The sequence below is a fragment of the Pholcus phalangioides genome, unplaced genomic scaffold, assembly GCF_987345545.1.
Source record: "Pholcus phalangioides strain wild (caught in Gottingen) unplaced genomic scaffold, Ppha-v1.0 ptg000011l_1, whole genome shotgun sequence".
NCBI lineage: Eukaryota > Metazoa > Arthropoda > Arachnida > Araneae > Pholcidae > Pholcus > Pholcus phalangioides.
In genome coordinates, this window is record NW_028301604.1 from 20,570,903 (window position 1) to 20,596,486 (window position 25,584).

The 25,584-nt window shown below is 34.0% G+C and overlaps 1 protein-coding gene across 2 annotated transcripts in view; it reads left to right on the forward strand.

The window, feature by feature from the left end:
- LOC149080203 (uncharacterized) overlaps positions 1 to 25,584 on the forward strand; it is a 61,184-nt gene that overhangs the window by 26,605 nt on the left and 8,995 nt on the right. The window contains exons 2-6 of one of the 2 annotated variants that reach the window (XM_089239251.1): positions 13,957 to 14,027; positions 14,388 to 16,806; positions 17,243 to 17,466; positions 17,894 to 18,045; positions 20,750 to 20,934. In XM_089239251.1, the coding sequence (XP_089095377.1) occupies positions 13,965 to 14,027; positions 14,388 to 16,806; positions 17,243 to 17,466; positions 17,894 to 18,045; positions 20,750 to 20,934 (3,043 nt within the window). In that variant the 5' untranslated portion in view covers positions 13,957 to 13,964. The remainder of the gene's footprint in view (positions 1 to 13,956; positions 14,028 to 14,387; positions 16,807 to 17,242; positions 17,467 to 17,893; positions 18,046 to 20,749; positions 20,935 to 25,584) is intronic. The other variant, XM_089239252.1, reaches the window with a different exon arrangement.

Sequence of the window (25,584 nt, forward strand, 5' to 3'; positions counted from 1 at the left end):
TTTCACCGTTTACTACGTTTGAATCATAAATAAGTTCTTCCTTCCAATGAACGCGCCACCACATTGCGTGGGATATGATAAAACAAAGCCTTTGGAATTGTTCAATCATATCCCACTATTTATTGTGTTTGGCAGCGCGTTCTTTGCCGTCAGAAAAATTAATTATGCTGTTGTAACTAAGTGTTAGTTAACACTTTTTGTGGTCCTTAATATACATGGATATATATGAACGTGAATGTTTAGGGTCAAAAAACGCTTCACTTAGGACTTGAATTATTTTGACATAACTCAATACCTAATCCTATGGTAATAGAAACACCATCCTCAGCATGAGTCGTATCCTTATAACATGGTCTCTACTAGTAGTAAAACCTTCGGTTTTTTAACACTGGATACAGAAACAGTTTTCTGGTTTCCGTAAATAATTATTTAACTTTTAGTTTTCCGCTAGTTTTATTAAACATTTTGTGTAACTTTCTTAAACACCTCAATCCCGAATGGACTCATCTTCCTTTTAAAAGGATATGACAAAACATCTACCGTAAAGTTCTATAGATAAAAATATTAGATGAAGTTCGACAAGAGAGAGAGAGAGAGAATATTTTATTTCCTGTGATGTATACCGCATTCACGAAGAACCTCACATCATCAGTTCGTAATAACCAGTGATTTTTGGCTTAACTCTTGTAGATACAAGATATTTTGCTAAGGATCTCAACCCTCTGTTGCTCTCATTCAGAACATGTGACGAACTCTTGGGAAGCTTGATGAGTATCTTTCCCTGCGGAACTGGTGCCTGTCATGCAAGGATCCTTCCTTGTCTTTCATTCTGTAGCTTTTATTCACATCAGCTGGAACTAAAAGGCTTGAAAGGAAAACAAACACGCAGTGACAGCCCAATTGGTAGAACTGTCTATTTCGTCTCTCATATCATTTGCTTGCATCATTTGACTTTTGAGATACGCTCGACGAGTTCCAAAAAACAAATCTAGTCGAATGCAGTATTCAGGTTTCCGGATACATCTTTTATTGGTACAGTGCTACGAACGTATCCAGAATGATGAACAAAAATACCCGCAAAATATCAAAAAACGCTCGAATTCTTCTTACAAAAATATAGGTCTATTCACACACACACTTGTGAACCATGAAAAGTGGTTTGGAGCAAGAAATTTTTATCAGTTTCATTCCAAAGTTGCATATTGATTTGATGTCGTTTGTCTAAAATAAATATTAAATCTTCTTGAGAATCATTATAAATACAAATAAAAACTGTACAGTAAATATAGTTACTAAAAGAAAATGCCATTTAGATAGTAAGAGTTCAAATATGTAAATAATATTAATCAGACTGAATGACTAAAAATTTCATTCAAAAATTTACAGCATTTCAATTATCATCTCACTATTGGCTTTATCTGACAAAGATTCCTTGTAGAAAACGATAAAACTTGCTTGATACAGATTCTGCAAACGTTAAGTTAATATAACTACTTTGCCAGATCAGTTGCACAAGAAGTCATCCTGAAAACTTCGGTGATGCCTAAATTGTACAAATTTTATTTAATGTGCGATGAATTGCCTCATGATTTAGTTGATTTCAAAGCATTTTCTCCTCAAAAATTTCAAATTCTCATTTGTTCTTTACTGATCATCAAAGCGCATAAAAATGGAAAGTTTCTTTTCATGTACTGTATAATTACAATATCATTTTCTCAAGTATTGTTTAAATAATAATGATATTGTGATCAAGAATTTTCTGAAACTACAACTTTTTTGTTCTTTTGTTACATTGGGTTTATCGTCAAATAATCATAACTATACCCTATCATTATATATATATACCCTTTAATCGTTAATAACCATTTCCACACTATCTTAAGATTGCATCAAAATAATGTTATGAGTGGTGTCGTTGCGAATGAAAAATCGATCAAAACTTATGAGTGTACGTGAAATGTTCGAGAATATATCTGAAGGGCACAATTTTATTGATCTGTTTGTTTTTGTTCAATATCATTTTGAGATCTGGTGATGAGGAAAAGAAAACAAATACGCTCAGCAAGTAAGCCATTAGTAAGAGTTCACACAACCCGGATATCATTCTTCATATTTTTCAAAGCCTTATGAAGATTTGATTAAGATACAGTTTTTCGTAAAACCTGAATCTCCGTACTAACCCGGTTGAGGTATAGAACTATTTCCTTATTCGTGATACATGATCTAGTTATATAAAATATACACTGCCATACAGCATACCCCAAAGTTACGTAATAAGTGGGACCGACCTAACCGCTTAAGTCGGATTCACGTAAATCGGATCACAATTTTGCACACAAATACATGAAAATATTAGATAATCATGATCAAAATTTAGAAAGATTTTTTTCTTCCCCCTATCGAACTTTTCTACGGCCTCGTGAAATTAACTTGCACTGTGACTGCAATTCTGTCCTAGGAAAAATACTGTCCCCTAAAATTGTATGCAAACATACGTCATACATAATATGCATGCTTTTAATGTTTCGATAACACCTTAGTTCAGGGGTGCACAACCTCCAGCCCGTGGACCAAATACTGCTCGCCAAGAATTTTCCATCTGGCACGCGGAAGATGTTGCGAGAGAAAAGTATCAGTAGTAAAAGGCTGGCCACACATATTTTTTTTCGTAAAACCATATATTTCCATAAAGTCGGTATTCATACGGGCCATCACCAATTACCACCAAGAAAAGTGCCAAAGAGAGGTAAAGTTGGCAATAATAGCCACAAAAATTTTCAGTAAAATTCAAGTAAAGTAGCAAACTATCACTAAAATTGCTAAAAAATCGCCAATGGCGGTATTCCAAATAGAGGAATACTGCAACTAACAATTGATTAAAATGTAAAAAAACAGTTTGTTCGACAAATATGTGTTATGAATATATTCATATGATTATAGCTAATTGTGTGATATTTAGAGTCATAATTATCATCATATAATTCATAATCTCAATCCTTAATTTCAGTAAAACATAAAATTTCAAGTAATTGCCAGTGAAAATCGAAAAACGACACATTTTAAATAGAAGTCGGGGAGGATGAAACTACCGGAATGTCATATAGTCACCGTGTGCATTCCAGTTTCTGGAGCGAGCAGCAGAAATAGAAATACTAAATATCTGGCCCGTGGTTGTGCACCCTGTAGCCCAACAACAGAAACAAGCAGCTTATGTTTGGAGGCAAGAAAGCAACTTTTATCCGTGGGTTGAAAGTGATGAGAGTTGCAGACCAGATGAATTGTCTTTAATGAGCATCTCATGAAACAAATTATTTTTTTTAACTAGCAATAACGTTGAACATCGGGTATGAAACTGACCAGTTTACAAAAATGGCGGATACAAGTCGTGGGACTCTATTTCTGAAATCACGGCAAAATTTTCATCTTTAAGAGCTTGCAATTTGTTGAAAATTTGAGTAGATTCGTCACACATGGTATTCTGAACGACCAATGAATTCTTACTTGATTTGATTATCACTAAATAATAGCTACCATCTCACCAATAGTTCTATGATTATTCTAGAATTTGAAGAAATTGTATTTTTTTTTCTACAGAAAATCATGTAAATCCTAATTCGTGAAAGTCAGGGCTTTACTGTATTTCATACACTTTTATAAAAAAACTAGCTGATACCCGGTGACGTTGCCCACCCCGTAAAAAATTTATACAGAGTGAATTCAATCTATTCTGCCAAATGAGAGGGGGTGATAGACGAACCCAGGTGGATCATGGAACATCCTCTCTCCTCCCCAACTCTGTCTTATCCCAAACCGTTTCCGAGCTATGGTGGATAATCGATTATAGAAAAAACGCGTCAAGTTTGAAAAAAAAACCAGAATTTGTGAAGTTTCTGAAAGACCTATATACGCAAACTAAGCATACATTTGGAAAGAGCAGAAAAAATTCTATAAGAGGTGACACCAATTTCATCGAAATATCTGGCTTTAATGGCGAACTACAAACTGAAAGATTGGCAAAGTCCAAAATCGAATTTCCGCCAAAACCTACTAAAATTACTTCGACGAACGCAGATTTCAGTGATGCATTGCAAACAAACGACTAAATTTCTCCTGAACTAGATGACCAGTTTGGTTTATTCTAGGTTCATAACTCGAAAACGATTCGAGATAGGTCAGGGTTGGTGGGTTGTTTCATGATCCACTTGGCCCTTCTATCACTCCCTTTCGTTTGACAGAATATACGTCGGATTTACCCTGTATATGTATAGCTCAATTAGCCGGTATTTTCCAGGCTCATCTGAAAAGTGATTCAATAATGTTAAAAATGACAATAAGATTTAATAATTTTCAAGTTCAAAAATTTGTTTTTATTAAATGTTTTGTAAGCAAAAAAAATTTCTGCATCAAGTAAAAAAAAATTATTTTTAATTAAAAATTTCAGGCAATCGCTTGTGGATACACAATATTTTTTATTTTTCCATCTGCTGTGTAGATGTAAAAAAATACACTGATCGCGGCAACACTTATACACACACAGGCGTTTTCTACAATTCTCGATAAGAACTATTAGAATGACCATATGTATGAAGTTTTCATGAAAATGTTCACAGGTTCCGAAAGATACACATACTAATTTAGATGTGGGATCTGTCATTGAAATGTATAAAGTCGGGATCTTCAGCGCGTGGCCCGTGGGCCAAATGTGGCCCTTTGAGCTCTTTGCTATAGCCGACCGTTTTGAAAAAATAGTTACTTAACCTTATAGAAGGTGATTATATAAAAAAAAAATAGTCGAGATGAAGACCGCATGCTCTACTGAAAGTGCTACTGAATACTGCAGCATCTAAAATTGTAAGATTCTTTCAAGATTCACCAGTAACGCTATGCATCGATAAGTCATGTAAAGTATTACGTAAAAAAAAATTAATCAAGATATTAATCATTGAAGTTATTGGTTTTTGCCACACTTTCGCGTGATAGAATACTAACCAATAATGAAAACTTTTTGAAAAATTGGTTATTTCAGCATGTGAAAATAGACAAACATCAATGATTCAAATTATCGGCACCTCGATGAATTTTTCTTTCAAATATTACGGCGTTAAGTTTATTCAGTATAATAAAGAAACGAACAGTTCTATTAATTTACATATGTTTTAACTGGGAGAGTAGAAATTTGAAATACTTATTTCCCCCAGTTATTATTTTGGGGAGATGAAACCTTCACATGTTGATTTCCCCCTCTATTATTTAGAATATTTTACTTTAACTTCAGAATCAACAAATTTTTACTCCTTTCGGACACTCTTCGTGTCATACACTATAAAATTTGCTCTAATTATAGACGTAAAGTAATTCTTATAAGTTAAAAAGATGAGTTATTTACGACTATATTTGCTTGACTAGAGTTCTAAAGAAAAAACTTTCTAAAATTACCGTTAGTAGGTTTTTCATAAGTATAATACCCACGAAAATGCCTTGTTGCTATTCTCAGCTATTTTAAAAAATGTATAATGTCCGGGAAAATATGTTAGAAATTTCCAACGTGCCGAATGCTTCCGCATATTTGCTGTCATCTGCATCAGCAAGTAACGTTTTGTTCTTTTATAAGATAGGTTAATGAGGTGTAGGTAATAGTTCTTTGTTCATGAACCGCAACGGAGCTGTTCGGATTTTAACGCGCGAAAGAAGACTAGCTAACCAGGATTTAAATTCGTTTACATGACAAAAAGTGATTTGTTTTCTTTTAGTAGATTTACGTAAAAAAATAATAAATAAATAAATCAAACAACCGCTATATAGAGAGTTAATCCGATGAGCGTCTGTTTCGAAAAATAATGGCATTTATCTAAATCAAAAATCGAAGTATTCTAAACGTTTCAATGCTACGAAGTTATTAATATTAATTCATCAGATAAAAAAAGTTTTGTTTATTAATGACCAGTCTTCATCAACTGAAATGTTTCGATTGCGCGTATGTTATCTAATGAAAGTAGTTCTAACTGAGCACACCTATGAATTAACTTCGATGAAAAACAGAACAGAATATAAATGTATTTCATTAAATAAATACCTTATTTTTATTGTTGTTATCAAGCACGAGAGATGTTTGAAAACCGATTCAATGGATTGATATCACTATTTAGAGCTTAGATCGTTAGTAGATGTTTGATGCGAGATATTTTTGTTTTTTTTATGTGAAAACGTCTTTAAAATCGAAGCCGGGTGTGGGGAAGCAATTGCGCCAAAAAGAGCGACAGTTTCTCTGTAGCAGTAATTCTAAACTTCAATAACTCGACTAAAAACAGACAAAGGAATGCCACCCTCTTTGTCTCGTTTCAAAGAGGAAAAGTGAAAGTCTGTGCCAGTACCCTTCTAATATTTATGGCAGCTGGACATCGCGAACTGTATGCGCAAAGTGAATCCATGATTTTCGACTTTTTGAATTCAACACGTGTCCACAAAAAAAAGATCATTTCTCAGAGACGTATTATCTTATTCATGTAAACCAAGTGTTGTTTCAAAAAAAAGTATAAGTGTCAAAACTCATTTTGAGTTCCAAGTCTATATCTCAAAACGCGGAAAGATACGAGGCTGTGATTTTCAAAGACTTTACTTACAGTTAGAGTTTACTTAGTTCTAATTTTACTAGAATTACAAAAATCGGAGACGAAAGCAGAGAGCACAAAATTTCAAAGAGAAATGACACCGAAAACGCCATTCTCCAACCTATAACCAATACACAGTACTGTCGTAACATACAGTGTGATTCCCTAAGTCCATTGACCTCAAATTACTGGTGTGAACCGTAGTCATACAAAGTAGTCATACAAATCAAACGAAGTATCCAAATAACGTGTAGGTTCAAGATCCGTCATTCATATTGCAGAGGATATTATACAGTTATTAAAATTAAAAAACTTAACTTTTTATTTGGCCACCCTGTCCAAAAAACCAATTGAATAGTTCTGCTCTGTCTCTTCTGAGGCCAAAAAAATCCATGTTTCTAAATGAAATATTCGATGAAATATTTGAATTCAAATAAAAAATTCGGTGAAAAAGTAAGAAAGATCAGCATATAATGAGCTCTTCCGTTAGTTTAATGTCATTCATTCTCTTATTTTCAGTGATTTTGAAATTCAAATATGTCACGAATATTGCACTTAGAAACGTAGATTTTTTCTTGTTAACATCAGGAGAAAGTGTGTGTGTGACCAAATAAAACGTTAATTTTTTATTTCAATAACATTACATTCCCTTGCAATATGCATGGCGTGTATACAGGAAAAAGTCCGTAGAAACTTTAAAAACTCTTAAAAACCGGAAACATAACGGAAATAAAAACGGTTTGCAGGGTTAGCATCGCTAGGTCACAGGAATTTTTTTGAGACTGGAAGAAAATAACTAAAAAAACAGCCGATAGGTGGTGCTGACGTTCACAAGTCAAAGAAAAGATACGCAAATAACGAACAGAATGCCTCGAAATCGTTTATTACAGCAGTATGTGTTCCGCATGACCACCACCACAGGGGATAGCACATTGCAGGCGAGTCACGAATCCAGCAACGGCAGAGTGCAGAAGGTCCACATACACGGTTTACAATGGTGAACTGATTGTGGATTAGGCACGCAAGTTCTTATAACCGTCTCATTTGCATATTTCCACCGAAGTTGCTCGTACCAGCGCCATCTATCGGCTGTTTTTTTTTTTCGTATCTTAAAAAAATTCCCGTGACCTAGCGATGCTAATCCCGCAAACCGTTTTTTATTTCGGTTATTTTTCCGGTTTTTATTTATTTTTAGTTTCTACGGACTTTTTGCCCACCCTGTATATGGTTTATACGTTATTTAAATACTTTTTTCTAATTGAAATAAGCCTCTAGGATCTCAACGGTTCGGAAGAGATTTGCGGCCAAGGGACTCAAGGCACCACTTTGAAGGCAACGTAAACGCACTTGGACAACTCAGGCGACATCTCACTATATATATAGCCTGGGTTAAGTATGATATGGATTATATATATTTTTTTACATTGCTGACGTATCTATACATACGCTAAGATCCCCATCACAGCATTTTATAGTACGAAAAATTTAATTTAATTTCAATTTATGTACGATTTACATTGTGACGAAAATAACTGCGGCAGTGTCCAGATCCTGATATATCCCGTGATATATTTCACATATTTTTTTTCCCCAAAAAAATTTACTTCAACCACATTTGAATGAACAGAAGAAATATAAAGGTTTATCAAGAGAACCGCTTGAATATTACCATTTATTTTTATTTACTAATTAATAATTTATATCATTATGAATAATAATGCCATTTATTTTTAATATTTTTTATTTACCGCTTGAATATGTTGGATAGCAGTACAATATTGCCTAATTCAAGGTGTCGGTATATAAATAAGCTATCAAATATTTATATCCGACTTTAAACTTTGCTGCTGTCTATTCACTCTTCGGCTAATTGACCGAGACGTATGATCTCAGCTTACATCGTGAAACCGTCAAGATTCGAGTCGTAAATCTTTGTTGTAATAACGAATTTGTGGATGTTCTTTGTATTATACTGAATGAACTATCAAATATCATCACGATCATCTTTTTCGCTACACGAAACAATATATCTTTCGCGTTATTAAGCTTAGCTGTGGTGTTCTCGGCGGCGGTATCTTCATATGTGCAACGCTTTTGTCTAGCAATCAACGTGTGGCTCATTTTGATGTTGTTTTCTCTCCCCCCTCCAGAATCAGTGACGTTGATTGGTGAACGTCGCGGAATGCACCGCTTTACTATTTGCAACAAATAAATTATCCGACAATAGCAGTATTACACAGACAGTTCTCCGATCAAAAGAAATCTTTCAAGAGTCATTCACCTAGAAGTAGAAAAACAAATCATTAAAAGCTGTTTACACGCAATAAAAAATAAAGTGAATTCTCCGTTTCGAAAATTTTTTGACTGAAATTAATGTTTTCAAGTCATCAAATTTGTAATTTTTTTTCAATTCTATAAAAAAATTTTTAACAGCAAGTAAATTGATGCCTCATTGTAGTGAAAGCGAAGCGAAACTTCAGAAATTTGAATATTCAAATTTTGTGGATAAAATGATGGTGTTGTTAACTTTTTTAATTGCAAAAAACACACACACACTACACAAATACTGCTCGGTAACAAATACAAATACAAGGGTCCCAACAGGCAAATTGCCCAACGAGATGGCTGAAAGAATTTGCCCATAACAAAATGGAGTACAAAAGAAAAAAAAATTGACATATTGTATACATATAACGAATATGCACTATGTGGCCCCAAGGGACACTTAGTCCTTATAGGAAGCCAAAAACACGTTTGTATCATTTGTTTGGCCGTCATTGTGATCCAAGTACGCAGTATAGTATATAAAATTCAATTCGATTCAATTATTAGCATTACCATGATATTGCCATATACTATAAACGATATTTCATGAACAAAACATTGTGACTTGAGGTGTTGTGAGATAACTTATCTAGCTATGTATCATGTTTTCGACCCATGTGTTTTTTAAAAAATTTCTGTATTAATACTAAAAATGATTACGCAAATCTACGATGAAAAAAAATTTTAAAAACTAATTAGTGTTTTTATAGTTTTTTGGATGCTAATTACTGGAAAAATAATTTAAAAATTTCATCACGTCTAGTTTTTGAGATAAAGTGAAAATTAAATTTCAGTAGTAATGTATAGGCAGCATATAAATCACATTAAAAATCTGTGCGTTATAATCAAATATAGTAAGTTATTTTCAAAGATGTTTCAATAAGATTTTAGAATGATTTTGAGATGCTGATTCCAAATCTGGCATTGGTTTTGCCATATTGGTTCTACTTTTTGAGAAAAGATGAACATGAAATTTCAATAGTTATACCATAACCAGCGTACGAATCACATTGATACTGTGCGCTATAAACAAATATAGTGAATTATGTCCAAAGATATTCTATTGATTGCAGAATGATTTTGGGATGCTGATTCCAAATCTGGTATTGGTTTTATTATATTGACTCTGCTTTCTGAGATAGGGTGAAAATCAAATTTCAATGATAATACACAAGCAGTATACAAATCACATTGAATCCGTGTGTTATAAATAAATATATTAAATCATTGCCAAATATATCTTATTGATTTTAGTGTGATTTTAGGATCTATCATTATAATGGCAGAGCTAGGATATAAATGTAATGTATGTACTTATGAGGAGATAAAATAATAATAAAAAATTCCAAAGTCTTTGGATTTGAGTTATTTCCCTTAAAATATGAAATCGTTTTGTGAAAAAACCTTACGATATAGAAAAAAATGGATTTCATTTTTAGAACTAGCACTGAAAACAATTTAAAAATCAGTAACCACAAAACTAAAACAATTTTTAAAAAGTCTTGTAAAACGCTGTAATTTTTTTTTCCTATTTTTCGTCCTGTTTCTAGTAAATATTTCACTAATTAATATTTATATTTATATAATATAATATTAATATTAATATAATATAATATAATATAATATAATATAATATAATATAATATAATATAATATAATATAATATAATATAATATAATATAATATAATATAATATAATATTAATATAATATAATATATGTTGGAATTCCCTTAGGGGTGCACATCAATGATATTGCCTCCCACATATTATCATGAAAGCGCAGTACATAGTGAGATGAAAGTTGGTTTCTCCATGTCCTTGTCATGAAACTATGAGTGGAATGTAATCCAATTGTTTTTTGTTGTTACAGACAACAAAAAAGAAGAAAGATCATAGAGATGACTATGCTTGTTTTGTTATTATTGTTTTGTTACACCACGCGATGATCAGAGGTGAACACGAAAAAGCATGAGTAAATAAACTTTCCAGTTTTGTAGCAGCTGGAGCAGAAAAGATAATCTCAGTGTTTAATAGATTTCGTACGGCTGATTTTTTGACAAGGCAATTGTATCATTAGTTTTTTTTCTTATCTTCTTTTTCTTAAGTCATCTGACATGTAAAAGGGAAAGCTAATCGATTGGTTCGGCATTTCTCCTCACCAAGATGGATAGTTCAAGAACCTCCACCTCAGACAAATTCAGGAACAATGGAATGAAGGTGGTTGCTCATTTCAGATACAGAGACAGAGTATGTTGCAAGAGATGTTGCAAGACTTTCTTCCAAAGAATAATTTAATTGTTCACAACTTCGTCACTCTTATAAAAATCATTTTTTGAAGACCGATTCAATGTCTTTATATAATCTGATTTTAATTAACTCGATGATCAGTTGAGTGCATTGACCCTCCATTAATGTCATCACACTCAATATAAAAAGTGCTATACAAATTCTTCGTGACAAGAACTCATTATTTTCGGAAATTGCAAAGAATCATTGGTTATTAGCTTCACAATATTTCATTAGACTGAAGATATTCCTGACGTGTTTGGCAAGTTTATTGATAATTATTCCACAAAAACTGTGTTTTTTCAGAGATGGCCAAATATACAATCTTCATGAAAAAACATTTCTGACAGGTTATAGTTCCTACAAGAATACTAGGTAATTTGTTTAATGTCTGTCCAAGCTTTTGAATAGCCAGATAGCTTCTTCTCGATGCGCTTATTAGTCACACAGAAACAAAATTAATGAATTTCTGGAGATGAAAATCATAAAATGTGTGTGACCGAGACATCTTATTTCACGAATTCTGAACTGGATTATTTCATATTTGAACTAGAATTTCATTAACTTTGTATTAGCATACCATTATAACGAGAAGAAAGAGAGAATATAGACGTTCATTTTATTCATTTAAAATAAATTTGTCAAAAAATATTTTTCTACAATATAGTAATCTACTCATATTTTGGAATTGGCATTCACATCATCTACAGCAAAACCTCGCTACAACGGTACCGGATGTCACGGTATATTATAAGTCTCTCTACACCAATATTTTTTCGAATTTTGTCTAAAGTTAAATTTCTCTCGATTCTACGATATCAGTTAGTGAAATAAATCTCAATAACGACATTTTTTTAAAATGTTTTGAAATGTACAACGATATTTTTTTATATATCACTCATGCAAAACTGCCTTCAATATATCTTCAAACACTTCGTTAGATTTTGTTCTTCCTGGAACATCTGGTGACATCGGTATTTTTCATCACCCGCACTCTGAAAGTGTTAATGACATTTCTGCTGTTGCTACATGCCGTGTAAGATAGTGTAAACAGTGTAATGCGGTAAACGCCTTTACAGGGTAAAGCACTCAATCGAATTTTATAAATTCACAAATTAATTACAGTTTGTGCAGAAGTAAATGCTCACAAGTGCATTTTATTTTTGGTAATAAAAACACTGATTTGCTTAACAATGTCGATTTGATTAACGCTGCTGTCAACAACAGCATAAATTTGGTGGCGCGTGATGATAATTCCGTCTCGATATAACAGTACTTTTTACTTATTTATTTATTTATTTATTTATTTATTTATTTTGATCTGCAGAATGTCGTTTCACCGAAATTTCACTATGTTTCATAAAATTGAGCAAAGTAATGAAGATCTTCCGCAGTTGTTAGTTTTTTTCTCATGTAATGATGCTGGTTTACATGTACGTCATCAAAGTCTTCAATGAAAATCAGATAAATGAAATAACATTCAATGCCACGCCTTTATCAAAGGAATAGATACTATGGAACTTAATTATCCAGTCGGTCGTCTCATCATCGAAACAATAGCTTCACAAATTAAGAGCAACGTGAGCCTCTCGTACACAAAACACGCAATCTCAGATGCCTGCGGCTACCAGCAACCAGTCATCATAGCGGTCGAATGTATTTCATCTGAAGCTGAGGATTTTCTTCTTGACTATACAAGCCGGAAGTGTTATTAAGATTCTGTTGCCATCACAGCTACAATCATCATCGTGAATTCCCATCAAAAAGAGAAAGGAAAAGAATTCTAATGAAATCTCTCTCTCGGATATTTTTGTTTCCATCGTTCCCGCCACTGCAGCGAAAGTATATTATTTGAATTACCATCTGAACTCCCCACTGATTCAGTCGACGATTTTAACAATTGCTGTCTCGAAATATATCCAAAAAAGAACAGAGGTCATTGGTTCAAAGACTGCGAAGACTCGAAATTACTACTTATGTATTTCAACCTCATGTAGGAGCATAATACCGCATACGGCAGATGCTACTTCGAATAAAATATAGTTGTTACAACTTATTTCAAACAAAGAGAAGGTCGAAACGTTGATTTCTGTGTGAAATTTCATTGCTGCATCAATACAGAAGTGAATGATAATAACAATCTGCAGATTTTTTTTTAAATTTTAAAGTTATCTTTGTCGAAAAGATATGTGGGGAAAAAAAAGTGCTGTATTAAAAATGAAAAAGAGAAGAAATGACAAAAAAAAAGAAAGCTTCAATTTTTTTCAAAGAGGCTGAAACATTTTTTCTTCGGCTACTTCACCGAACTTTTGGCCTGTTATGATTCTTCTCTTCTGTATTCGTATTTGGTTGTATATATGTTACAGTCAACGTCCGAAGTCTAGTGTCATTGTGTTGTGAAGTTGCTGGCCACTTCGCACATTGTCAGGCTTCAGACACCGACCATTTGCTAGCCACTTCGCGAAGACGCTGGACTTCGAACATGTACCGTAACATTTTTTTTAGGAATAATCCTTCTACGAGTTATGTACGCAACCAGATACAAAATGTTGAAATAATAACATCGGTTAGATATAAAACACAATATGCATTTTATACCGTTTTAAATATCGTATCGTATACAAGTAAATATCTTGACCATACAAGTAAAAAAAATATGCCACATGTATAATAAAGTCGTATATGAATGATTTTTTTCTTTTTCTCTCTCTCTATCTCTTGTTCTATTTCTTTTAGCACGAAATATGAGGGAACCAGTGCCCGTTTTTCTGGTAGTTCTTCAATTATATGCTATTCAAGTACCTCGGGTAAGGTATTCTTCTTTTATCATAACGCTTGAATATTCAAAATATTTAAATAGTTTGAAAATCTTGTCAGTAAATGAAATCACACAATACATCTTCCACTTCTTTTACTCTCTCGTGATGTTATTTGGTCTTATATGGTTATATTACCATAACCCGAACGACTCATATATAGTTTTTAAAAAAAAATCAAAAAATATGACGTATCGTTTCAAGTAAACGTATTTTGTGTTTATACTGCACGTAGAACCATATACACACACATTATACTAGCTAAAGCATATAAGTATTAGGTATATTTTTTCACCTAAGCACACTGAAAATGTAGGTCGAAAGTGTTTAAGATTCATATTTATTTTTCAGGTTTTCTCACAGATCTTATCAGAAGCCATTAACACGAAACCTAATCAGTTTGATGAAAGCACAACGAATATTTACCTGAGTCTTCCATATAATGAAAGATCTGTCAAGTTTGAAACTGATTCAAGCACATACGAACAGACCACGGATTCCACTTTTTATGCACATATAACTAAAGATCAGAACACTGAAATCGATGAAACTGAATCCTTAATGTCCAAAAGTTCAACAAATCATGAAGACATTAACATCAGTCAAGATGAAGCTGTTACGAGATTTTCATCTGAAGGACTTTCTGAGAACAATATGGAAGTTGTAAACATATCAAATCCTTTTGATAATTCTCCTTTATCATCTGGTAAAGTAATAGATAATAATGAAAAATTATACACTGTTCCCCTGTTGACAAGAAAAGAAAATTCCAGTGGCGATTTGATAGAAGAAGCATCTTTCAAGCCAACATCGAATATCAATACCACCGACAATGCCTTCAATTTTCCTTCAGATTACCAAACTATCAGAACATCAATGGATGACGATCATTCAAATCCTTCCACATTAGAGCTGATTACTCCTGATTCGAATGAAAAAGCAAATCTAGAACCTATTTTTGAAAGAGAAACCACCAATTCAGATCTACATCAACGAACTGATTTTTTTCTGGGAGATTCGAATACTGACAACAAATACGGACATAAACCTGGATCATCAAATGATCACATTTTAACAATTTCCACCTTAATAGATGGTGATTTCATGGGCAGAAATGATGACAAGATATTGAGGGAAGATGGTGAGCACATTTCTGAAAATTTTACTGGAAATGAAGAAATAGAACTTGTTACTGACCTTTCTAGGAACGACTTTACTAACAGCACTATAGTGCAGTTTGAATCAGGTGTGTCTTTGAATCAGCAAAGTGCTACAAGAGAAACTGTGAAAATAGCTAATGCTTCTGGTTCATCTTTCTCTGAAATCAATATTTCTGAACAATTACCAAACTTTGACAAATTTGCACCCTCACACGAAAAAAGTACAACAACAGAAATGAAACCAAAAGTTCCATTGAATGATACAAAAGTTTCTCCTGTAATGAAAAATATTTCATCTACTACAGATGATGAATTATTTAGCACAGAAATATCAGAAGCTTTCGTCAGTATCGGATTATCTTCGGATATTTCTACTGAATCAGATAAGGAAGAAGACGTAACAACAATTAATACTGCTGTTCACACTAAAATAACTGCTGATCGGAAAAGTTTTAGCCAAGACGAAATGATTAGGCATATTAATGATAGAAGTGATAGCGTCGACAATGACTCTAGTGCAAAACATGGAAAATCTCACAATGATGAATTTCTCACTAGTGTTAAGTTTCTCTCAGGTGAAGAATCCGGCATCTCTACAGACGGATTATTTTTGGATGAACTAGCAGAACAAGAAATTTCAAACAATCTACACGGTTCAGCTACCACTGATTTCAGTACCTATGTGTATACTTTACCTTCTGACGTCATTGATTCGACGGATGCCGACTTCACAAGAGTTCCTAAGAAGATTGAAGGTAAACAATCAGAATCTCGACCAAGGCCAATAAGACCTGATCCAGGATACAACAGTTATTCATTGCAGACTGAATATGCAAGACCGTATCGCCCAGATTCTCCCTCATATGAGAGGCCATATTTTCGTCCAACACCCGATTACCGTACTCCGTTGATAAGGCAGAACCAAGACCAGAAACCAATTCGTCCAGATCAGGATTACGGTAGGCCATCTTTTAAAGATGATTCAGATACCTCTAGGCTCCCGTTTCCTTTGACTGAACGTATAAAAGAACCGACCGAAAGTGACTATTCGAAGCTTTACAGACCATCAGCTTCAAGGCCTCACCGTCCACAAAGTTCATTTTCCAGACCATACCGACCGGAATTCCATAAACCAGTCAGCTCCTATACTGAATATCCTGCAGTATCCAAAAGCGATTATCCCGAGAGTTATGACATCCACGATGATAGAAAGTATATAAACCCAAGACCCTCTGACACTATGCGAGATGTTGAAAAAACTAAATCTAATGAATATGACGGACTCAGAACTTTCAGACCTCATAAAGGCCAGACTCCAATTAGTGAACAGTCAAAAACTTCGAAACCTGCTAACTCAGTTATTCGTCAAACATCCAAAATAGAAGAATGGAGCAAGCCGTCTATGCTAACAGAAAGTGATGAGGACTTGAGCAAATTGGAAGACCCACAGAATCCTGCAAAATTTGATGGAGGAGATGTCTATAGGAAACCAAGCATTTATCCTAGACCTGGTTTTGGATCAAATTACGCCGATAAGATTGTTACGACCTCAGCTCCCTTCAGTATGGCTGGAGCAATCGTTAGCTCAAGAAATTTAACGAGAGTTGAAGGTAAGAAAACAAATTGTTTTTCTATAAAAAAATTGATAAATATTTTTGCACATTATTAATAATATTATTTTTTCCAGTTGAAATATGCTTCATTCGACATTCTAATTTGTGTCTTACAACTCGAAAGGGGTGCTGTTTTCTATTTCAGTTATGAACAGTATTTCTATAACAAAAAACTTATTGCAAAATTATCACGTTAACACGTTATTGCAAAAATTATCATACACTATATAAAAATAGTATGTTCACTAAAGATTTAATTGCATCTTCTATTCTTTAATCTATTCTATCTCTTTATTTATTATAAATATACCATTTTTATATCAACTTCATGCTGTTATTGCGTGTTTACTGTTTCATTTCACTTTTTATATAATTATATGGATTGAGTATTTATTGTCTAACATTTTAATGAACTCTGTATTCACTCTGACAGTAATTAAAGCGGATTGCTTCGATAACCACATGAAGGTCACTGTTCAATTCAACGGATCCTTTGAAGGATTGGTCTACAGTTCTGGTTATTCCCATGATCCATCTTGCAGTTACATCAATGGATCGGGTCGCAATCATTACGAATTCTTTATCCGGCTTAACAGATGTGGTACTCTTGGACAGCAGGAAGTCACTCAGCAACAACGCGCATTGTCATTCTCAAGAGTAAGGGCCTTGCTGCTTTTGTATACTTCTTTCTCTTTCTTTTTCTTCGCGCATACATAAATAATCTTCGTCCCACGGGAAGAAACAACTTTAATTGTCAGGAATTATTATTATAGCAGTCTGTGAAGCACCAGAGAAAAATAAGTTGTCTCCGCTCGAAGAAAAGTAGTATTACTTGATTTGCAACTGAGCTATCATTAGCCAAAACGAACAAATAAATTTTATTTAGAGTTAGTTCAGAACCCATCTCAAGAAATAGCTGATTTTCACTGTATCTTAGAAGCAAAATGATATTTTTGGACTTATTGATTACTGTACTTGAACAGAGTGAAGTTGCTCAATTTCATTCTATAAATTTATCGTCTGAATATTCGGACACTGATCATTTATATTATACTTTTATTCAAATTTCTTTGATTTTATGCAGAAGCGACAAGAAAGAGCTCAATATTTGGTGAACACTGTAACAGTGCAGTATAATCCACTTATTGAAGAAGATATCGATGAGCACTTCAGGGTGACGTGTGAGTACGGTTACAACTTCTGGAAGACGGTGACATTCCCTATTATTAGTGTTGAGTAAGTGGAAAAATCTCTTCTTCTAATGTATATACTGTCACGCATTTATTCCGCATTATTACATGTTGTAAATAAAAATAATTGCATCAAAGTTGAGTCCACATTACGTGTGCAGTCACTTGTCCTCAAGTGGACTGCTGAACGACCGCCATAATATGGTCGAGATGACAAACGAGATAAGCAACAAGCCAGTGGCTCGAAAGGATCCATCTCATTCATCAATGAAATAAAAAATGAGCAGTAAAAATTTAAAAAACAGCTTATTTCCTCTTCACTAAGGAAATCAACATCGGTGAGCACAGAGTCTCTGATGAGGCGTAAAAGAAGTCCCAGAACTGTAAAGTTTCACCAGTTATTTTTGAAACACCCTGTATATAAATATATAAAAGAAGCTAATATGTAGTAAATGTAGCATGCTGTATTTCATAATGAATGTGTATTCTATTATAGTACTGAATTTATATTGTACTAGAGAGGCTGGCCAACCCGCCCACCTTCTCTTCACAACATATCTTGTTTATTTTGTCCCACTTCATCAGAGTGCTATGAAAATGATATGTCGAAACACCAGCTTACTGACGAATTTTACTATAATAAAGGAAAAAAAAGCAAATGTGATCATCAAGTACCCCCAGAAAACTTCTCCATGGGGGTCCCCAGACTGTAGCCCTGTTGGACCACGAAAAATTCTCACTTGTATTCATTTTACCAACTAATAAATTCCAGGGCCCCCAAAATTAAACCTGTCAGCTTCCACATGGGGCCCCACCTGGAAGCTTGTCGGACATCCCCTCTGTTAGGGCCACGAAAAATTTTCATTTGAATTCATTTTAACAACCAATAAAATCCAGGGCCTCCAACCCATTACCCGGGACCCAATACTCAGATTTTTAGTGGGGCCCCCAAACTGGATTTATCTCGAGCTTCCGCTGTTGCAAATTTTACAAATTTTACAAAAATCATTGAGATTCATCTAAGTCCCCCTGAAATGAAACCTATCAACTTTTCCCTGAGGGCCCTCGACCTGGAGACTTGTCGGACATCTCCCCGTGAGGGCCATGAAAATTTTTTATCTATATCAACAATGAATAAAATCCAGGGCCACCCAGTCAAGGAGCCAGGACCCTAATCGCAGATTTTTATGGGGCCCTCAGACTGGGTATATCTTAGGCTTCCGCTATTACAAGTTTTTCAATGTTAAAGCAGCAAGAAAACAATGAGATCGTCAAAGGCCCCCTGGAAATGAAACCTTTTAATTTCCCCATGAAGGTATATGTGTAATGCCACGCCCTGGGTACCCCGACCCTGTGTGTTGCGAGCACTGGTGATATATGTATATTATACATATGGTGATATATTATACATATACCTCTCGACATGGCCCCCCCCACAAGGGCAGAGCTGACAGGGCAGGAACTATTCTTACCACTTTTTGATTTTTCACTCTATAAATTAACCACAGAGGGGCCCCGTGAAAAGCTGTTTTGGGGGCCCGCCAACTATCCCAGCCTAGGGGACGTACTGCAGGATGTGGGGACCACGCCTTTTGGAGCATACACATAATTTGGTCCCGATAGGTCAAACGGCTCCCGATATATTCAAGAGTTAAATGAAAACTTCACCCAAAATCGTTACCGATTTCCGTAACACACCAAACACGTAACCGATTTCCGTTGCATAGAAACAGGCCCTTTTCGAGTTTGTGATTTTATATTATAGAATAGAGATAGATTATACAATTCCATGGGGCTGCAATGCTTTTATAATTAATTATATAATATATGTTACAGTAAATGTGATAAATCGATTATTATGCATACTTACCAATCGTCTAGGTAAGTTTGATAAATTTATCATTTTTTTACCGGTACATTTTTTTACCGGTGCAAAACACCCAAGCGTCGTTAGTAAGTTTGAGAAATACTAAAAAATGTCACTTTTACTGGTGATTATGCGTAATAACCTACTGTAGTTGATAAATGCTTGGAATTGAAATTTTTCACCTTTATCTGTGATTATGAGTAATATCTAAGTGTAATTGAATTTAATAAATATGAAAAAAACTCCAAATGAGAGTCTAGTAGGCCTATCTATGCATGATGAATATAGTCGGACTCCAATATAATGATACAATACATGTATGAATTATCATGTATAGTATACCATATAGTACGATTTATGGTGTTTACCAACGACGCGGCACCTGCATAATCGCCGGTAAAAGTGATTACAGTAATTAAGAGGGGAATATATAAAATTTACCAACGACACTTGGGTACTTTGCATAACCACTGGTGAAAGTGATGAATTTAGAGAAATTTTTATCAAATTTACGAAGAACGCTTGGGTACTACGCATAATCGCCGGTAAAATATCATGTATAGTATATCATATAGTACGATTTATTATGTTAAGCAACGACACGACTCTTGGGTATTATGCATAATCGCTGGTAAAAGTGATTAGGGAAATTTATCATACTTACCAAAATGCTTGGCGATTATGCATAATGACCGGGTATTATGTATGATAACCGGATTTATCACATTTACCGTAACATACACGCACACACATTTACTTCTTCGTTAGTTATGCACATTTTTGCAATTTTTTATTCTCATATTTCAATTCGATTTAACATTTTCACGTTTTTTGTGGAGCTTTTTTCATTTTCATAAAGCACTGAGAAATAAACATGAACTAGTAATGGCTTTTCTAGGAGTTCAGAAGTGAAACTGCGTACTGGAAATCCCGTTGTGTTCACGTTACCCCCACCGCAATGCAACATGGAAATTCGTAGTGGGTATGGACCCACAGGCAACCGAATAACTGGCCCAGTGAATGTGGGTGATCCTCTTACTTTGGTGATACACATGAAAAGTGAAACTCGTAAGTACATATATATTTTTTTCTATGATTATTTATTCATTTCTTATTTTTATTCTACGACCATTGGTTCCAGTCGTTTTTGATATACGCTATATAAGAGGAAATAAAGTGATGTCAGATTTAGTCTGGTTATTTCCATTTTTCATAGTCAGAATAATCGTGAGAAAAACAACATCAGCTATCAATAGCTCATTGGTCTTGATCTGTACTTGCATAATTCCACTTCCCTGTCCGAAACCTACACGTGGCTGCAATTTTGCTGCAATCTTATCCGGATAAGAAACAGCATCGTCTGAACAAATAATGAATGACCGTAATAAATTAGCGATTAGAAAATAAAGAAGCTTCCTTGTACCCGGCAGGCTTTTATTTTTACGAATGATCTGCTGCGTTTGAGCAAATGACCGACGAATGTCGTCGAGAGTGGCAAGTGTCGTTCAACATACGGATGGACATAACGTCCGACCTCCTATCACTGCCAAGGACACTTGTACGGCTTTATGACTTTCTGTCAAAACAAAAGGGTGGTAGTATGATTGTTCCTGGTAACTGCCACGTGTCACGCATCATTTTCTCGGTTGGCTGTACATTCTTTATCTTGGTTTGAAAAGTGCGTGGTTCTTTCGTTTTTTCCACTTTCAGTGAAAGTTGTCTTGTACACACGTATTGGTCTTATCTATTCCATGCGCCTGAGCGTGAACAAGAGAAGAAAAAGGAGAGAAATTAACGTTTCGCCTTGCTTATCTATGCAGTGCAAATTCCCGAAGCTTGACGCTGGAGAAAGTCATTGAAGCATCTCGTGTTTCGTCTTCTTCAAATTGTCTTGTGGACGAAGCAATGGCATGAAACAATTGTTTTGTTTCTTTACTTGATCACAGGCCCCACTCGCTCTAAGAACTCAAAAACTAACAATTTGTGCATCTAAAATCCTACATTCCTGAGTTGAAAGAAAAAATACATGATGTATAAAAACATAAAATTAGATGAAAATAAATAAAAGTGATCGAGAATTCTCTCTCTTAATGAATTTGAAATATTTAAAAAATTGCAACTTAATCGTTATCGTATAAATAAAATTAAATTGAATACAAAAACTAAATTGTGTTTCATGAATAGGATAAGATACGATTGCTTGTATTGCTCTTGTTTTCACAAAACATAACCATTACTCAAAAAAAAAAATTTTTTTTTAATTAAATAGCTTAATTTCAATTTGTCATCACTAGGGCTCGGATTTTTTTGACCTAAAAATCTTAGAAATAGGCATTAATGACCTTAAAAGTATGCATTTATGACCTCATCGCATATTGTTCCCCCTCAAGGCAGAAGCATGAATGTGCAAATTTTAACTTTTTGGGTTTATCTTGGATCCCTTATTTTGTTATCTACTTGTATTAAGGTGGTGGAAAAAGTTCTAGGACAACCGAAAAAAATTCGAAAACCTGTGGATGTAAACATGAAAATTTTAGAGAGATAATTACAAGTAGAACTAAACATTTCCCGGTGAAAATAATTTTGATGAGTGCTGCATGACTTCAGAAAAAAGTTTTTTAAATTATAATAAAGATCAAAACCGGAAAAAAATATAACAATTGAAAATTATGTGCAAAAATATTTTGTTTTTATCGAGAAAGACACCTTTTTTCTTTGTAATCTGTATCATTCGAGATGTCATTGATAGATGTAAGCCATAAATAATTACTGTCTAAACGTCTTCCAAGCTTGCTTGATGACTGCAATAAGATTATGTTTGTTTTCGTACTGTGTGTACCGTTTCTACAACCTTCATGAGTCAAAATGCAACGCAAGTGTTCTACGAGATTAAGAAAAGATTTCTCAATGACTATTCGAATGGTTCCACCTAAAGTGGCTTCAAACCAACACCTTTAGACTCTAAAACATGTACAGGAGCATTGTCCTCTTGGAACAAAAACTGTCTAAAAGTTATGAGTGGTGAATCAAAAAATAGAATTCCGCGGAAACTGTCTTGATATGCCTATATTTCCAAAATATGGCTCAGCTATATTTAAAACTATCGACTCCATCTAAATTGCTCCTCATTAAAGAAAACATGCTCATCCCACTCCACACCGAAAGATGCCACAGCCTTGACTGTTATGCAAACATGAGGAAAAATGTAAATTTTTTTCCCCGACTTCAGAAAAAAAAAAAAAAACACGCGTGTCCTTATACTTTTTCCAGGTTTTGACCTTTGCTATAATTTAAATTTTTTTTTTTTTTAGCATTGCAGTACACATCAAATTCATTTTCACTGAAAATATTTAGTTCCGTTTGTAATTATTGCTCTGAAATCTTTATATTCACATCCTCAAGTTTTTAAGATATTAGGATTTTTCGGTTGTCCTTAAACGTTTCTCCACCTCCTTATCAATCTTCGAAATGAAAATAAAATACTTTTCTAACAAGGCAAGGGTCCCAAGGTATCGTTCTCAAACGAAATGAAATTATGAAATAATTCAATACATTAATCTTACCCAGAAACAAATAAAACAAAAAAAAATTGGCGGTGGATGCAATTATTAAAGTCGCAGAAAATTGTTAAAAATGATAACAGTTGGCTGCTCATCGCCTCTGCGCTTCTTAGCGATATCTATAAAAAAAAACTTCTCACGTTCTTTTCTTCAGCTTCTATATTCTATAGAAACGAATTATTTCTCTTTTTTTTTTCTTTCTTTCTTTGTGCTGTACATGATCACGTGTTGTTTGAATAACATCACTCTAACACTGTAGGGTTGCGGGATTTTTAATTCATTCTTAGCTCTATCGGCGTTCAAAATTTTAATATTTGCATTTTTTTTTCTTTTGAGTGACAATAATTCTGACGATTTTTTCTTAAATATTTTTGCTCATATTGAAACAAGTAGGATCAGAGGTAATTTTTTTAAAATTCTTGAAGACGTCACCTTGGGAGTCGTCTTCCTTGTAAGTAGATCCTCTCGGATGCAATGCACTTCGTTCATTTACTCCCCCAATTCTTGAACACGAAATTCTCAATGTTAATGGATGTCATTGAAGATGTGAAGCATGAACATATTTCTCACTACGTACATTTCAAATGCCTCTCTTCTGCTTTTTTCAATCGAACCCAAACTATATTGCGTATCGTTGACTACAGTCACTACAACATTACAACCTTGTCACCAATCATTCTAAAAGTCGCATTCTCTGATCAGATGTAACACTATCAAAAAAAAAATTCAATGTGCAAGATCAGAGTAGGAAAATTAATCTAACCTTTGAATAAAATTACTTTTTTCTGATTAGCTTACATACTAGAATCTCTATCACATATTAAGTAAATACGACACTATTCACCAGTGCCAGTCATATATCGACATTGTGCTGAAATTGTTTTCCTGCAGGCCTGGGTGCAGAAACAAAAACTTATTATATAGACTAATGGTATCTGGACAGAGTTTTTCTAATTAAATTACTGATGTTGAGTATAACGTAATTCATACATGTTATTGTGATCATCTCCAAATGAATGCAGTTGAACTGTGTTAAGTTCCTTTTTTACGACAGAACATAACAGACAACCTCTTTGTAGCTTTACCTTTATTTTATACAGCTATCATTTACATAATAGCTGTTCTATTCAGTGAACATTGCTCATCGATGTCACGTAATGCCTTTTGATCGAGCTGTTCGCGTTAGTATATATCACGAATAATCGTTTTCAGCATTGTAGAAGGTCATTGCAGCAAATAGCCTTGAGACCAGAACATCGCTTTCGTGGAAATTATGTATGTATATATATAGCAAACACGGTAATTTCTACGACTGCGAATGTGGAAAAATGGAAATTTCATTTTCCCTCCGTGCTTCCTCTTTTTTTTCCGTGATATACCACTTCCAGCAAATTTCCCTAATTCTCGTTGGCTGGCAGATTTAATATTTATGCGTCACCTCAGTTTTTATTACTGCCAAAAGTGAAGTCATCCCAGAATTGAATGTTTTATTATGTCTGTAATATATAATATATATATAAAAGAGAAAAGGGAGAGAGTCAAGAAAAGCAAAACCATTCAAGAAAATGGAGGAATAGATTTGTCAAAATAGAAAAAAATCATCATGCTATTTATTTCACGGAGCGTTAAGCAGTATAAACACAGTTTACAAGGTAAAGACATAAAACGTCTGAGAACAAAGAGAAAACCCATAAGATCCTAAAAATAGGATCTATCCATTGATTGCTTTCTGTAGCGTGACGCTCACTTCTCTTCATTCAATGACTGATGTTCAGCAATATACGTACATGCGTATATACAAACGATATTGAAAAATATCATAATAATTATATAATTAGGTGACGAGAAAAAAGAAAAATCTAAAGAAATGATTAAATCCGATGTTATTAATTGCAGGGAGGGGTTAGAAAAAAATTATGGCTGCATTTTAGTCGAAGTTTGTGAGAAATTAATGATCAGTGGTTATCGTAAATACAATTTTCAATCGATATCTAAAATTCTAAAGCAAACGACACTTGTATCATTTTTTTTCACCTTATTCCTAATAATGTTTGAGAAAAAATATTTGAATCTTGACTTTTAACTTTATTTTTCTCTGTAGGTAGTCCAATATTAAGAAATAATAATGCTTTGCTTAATAATACTTGAGCTAACATTT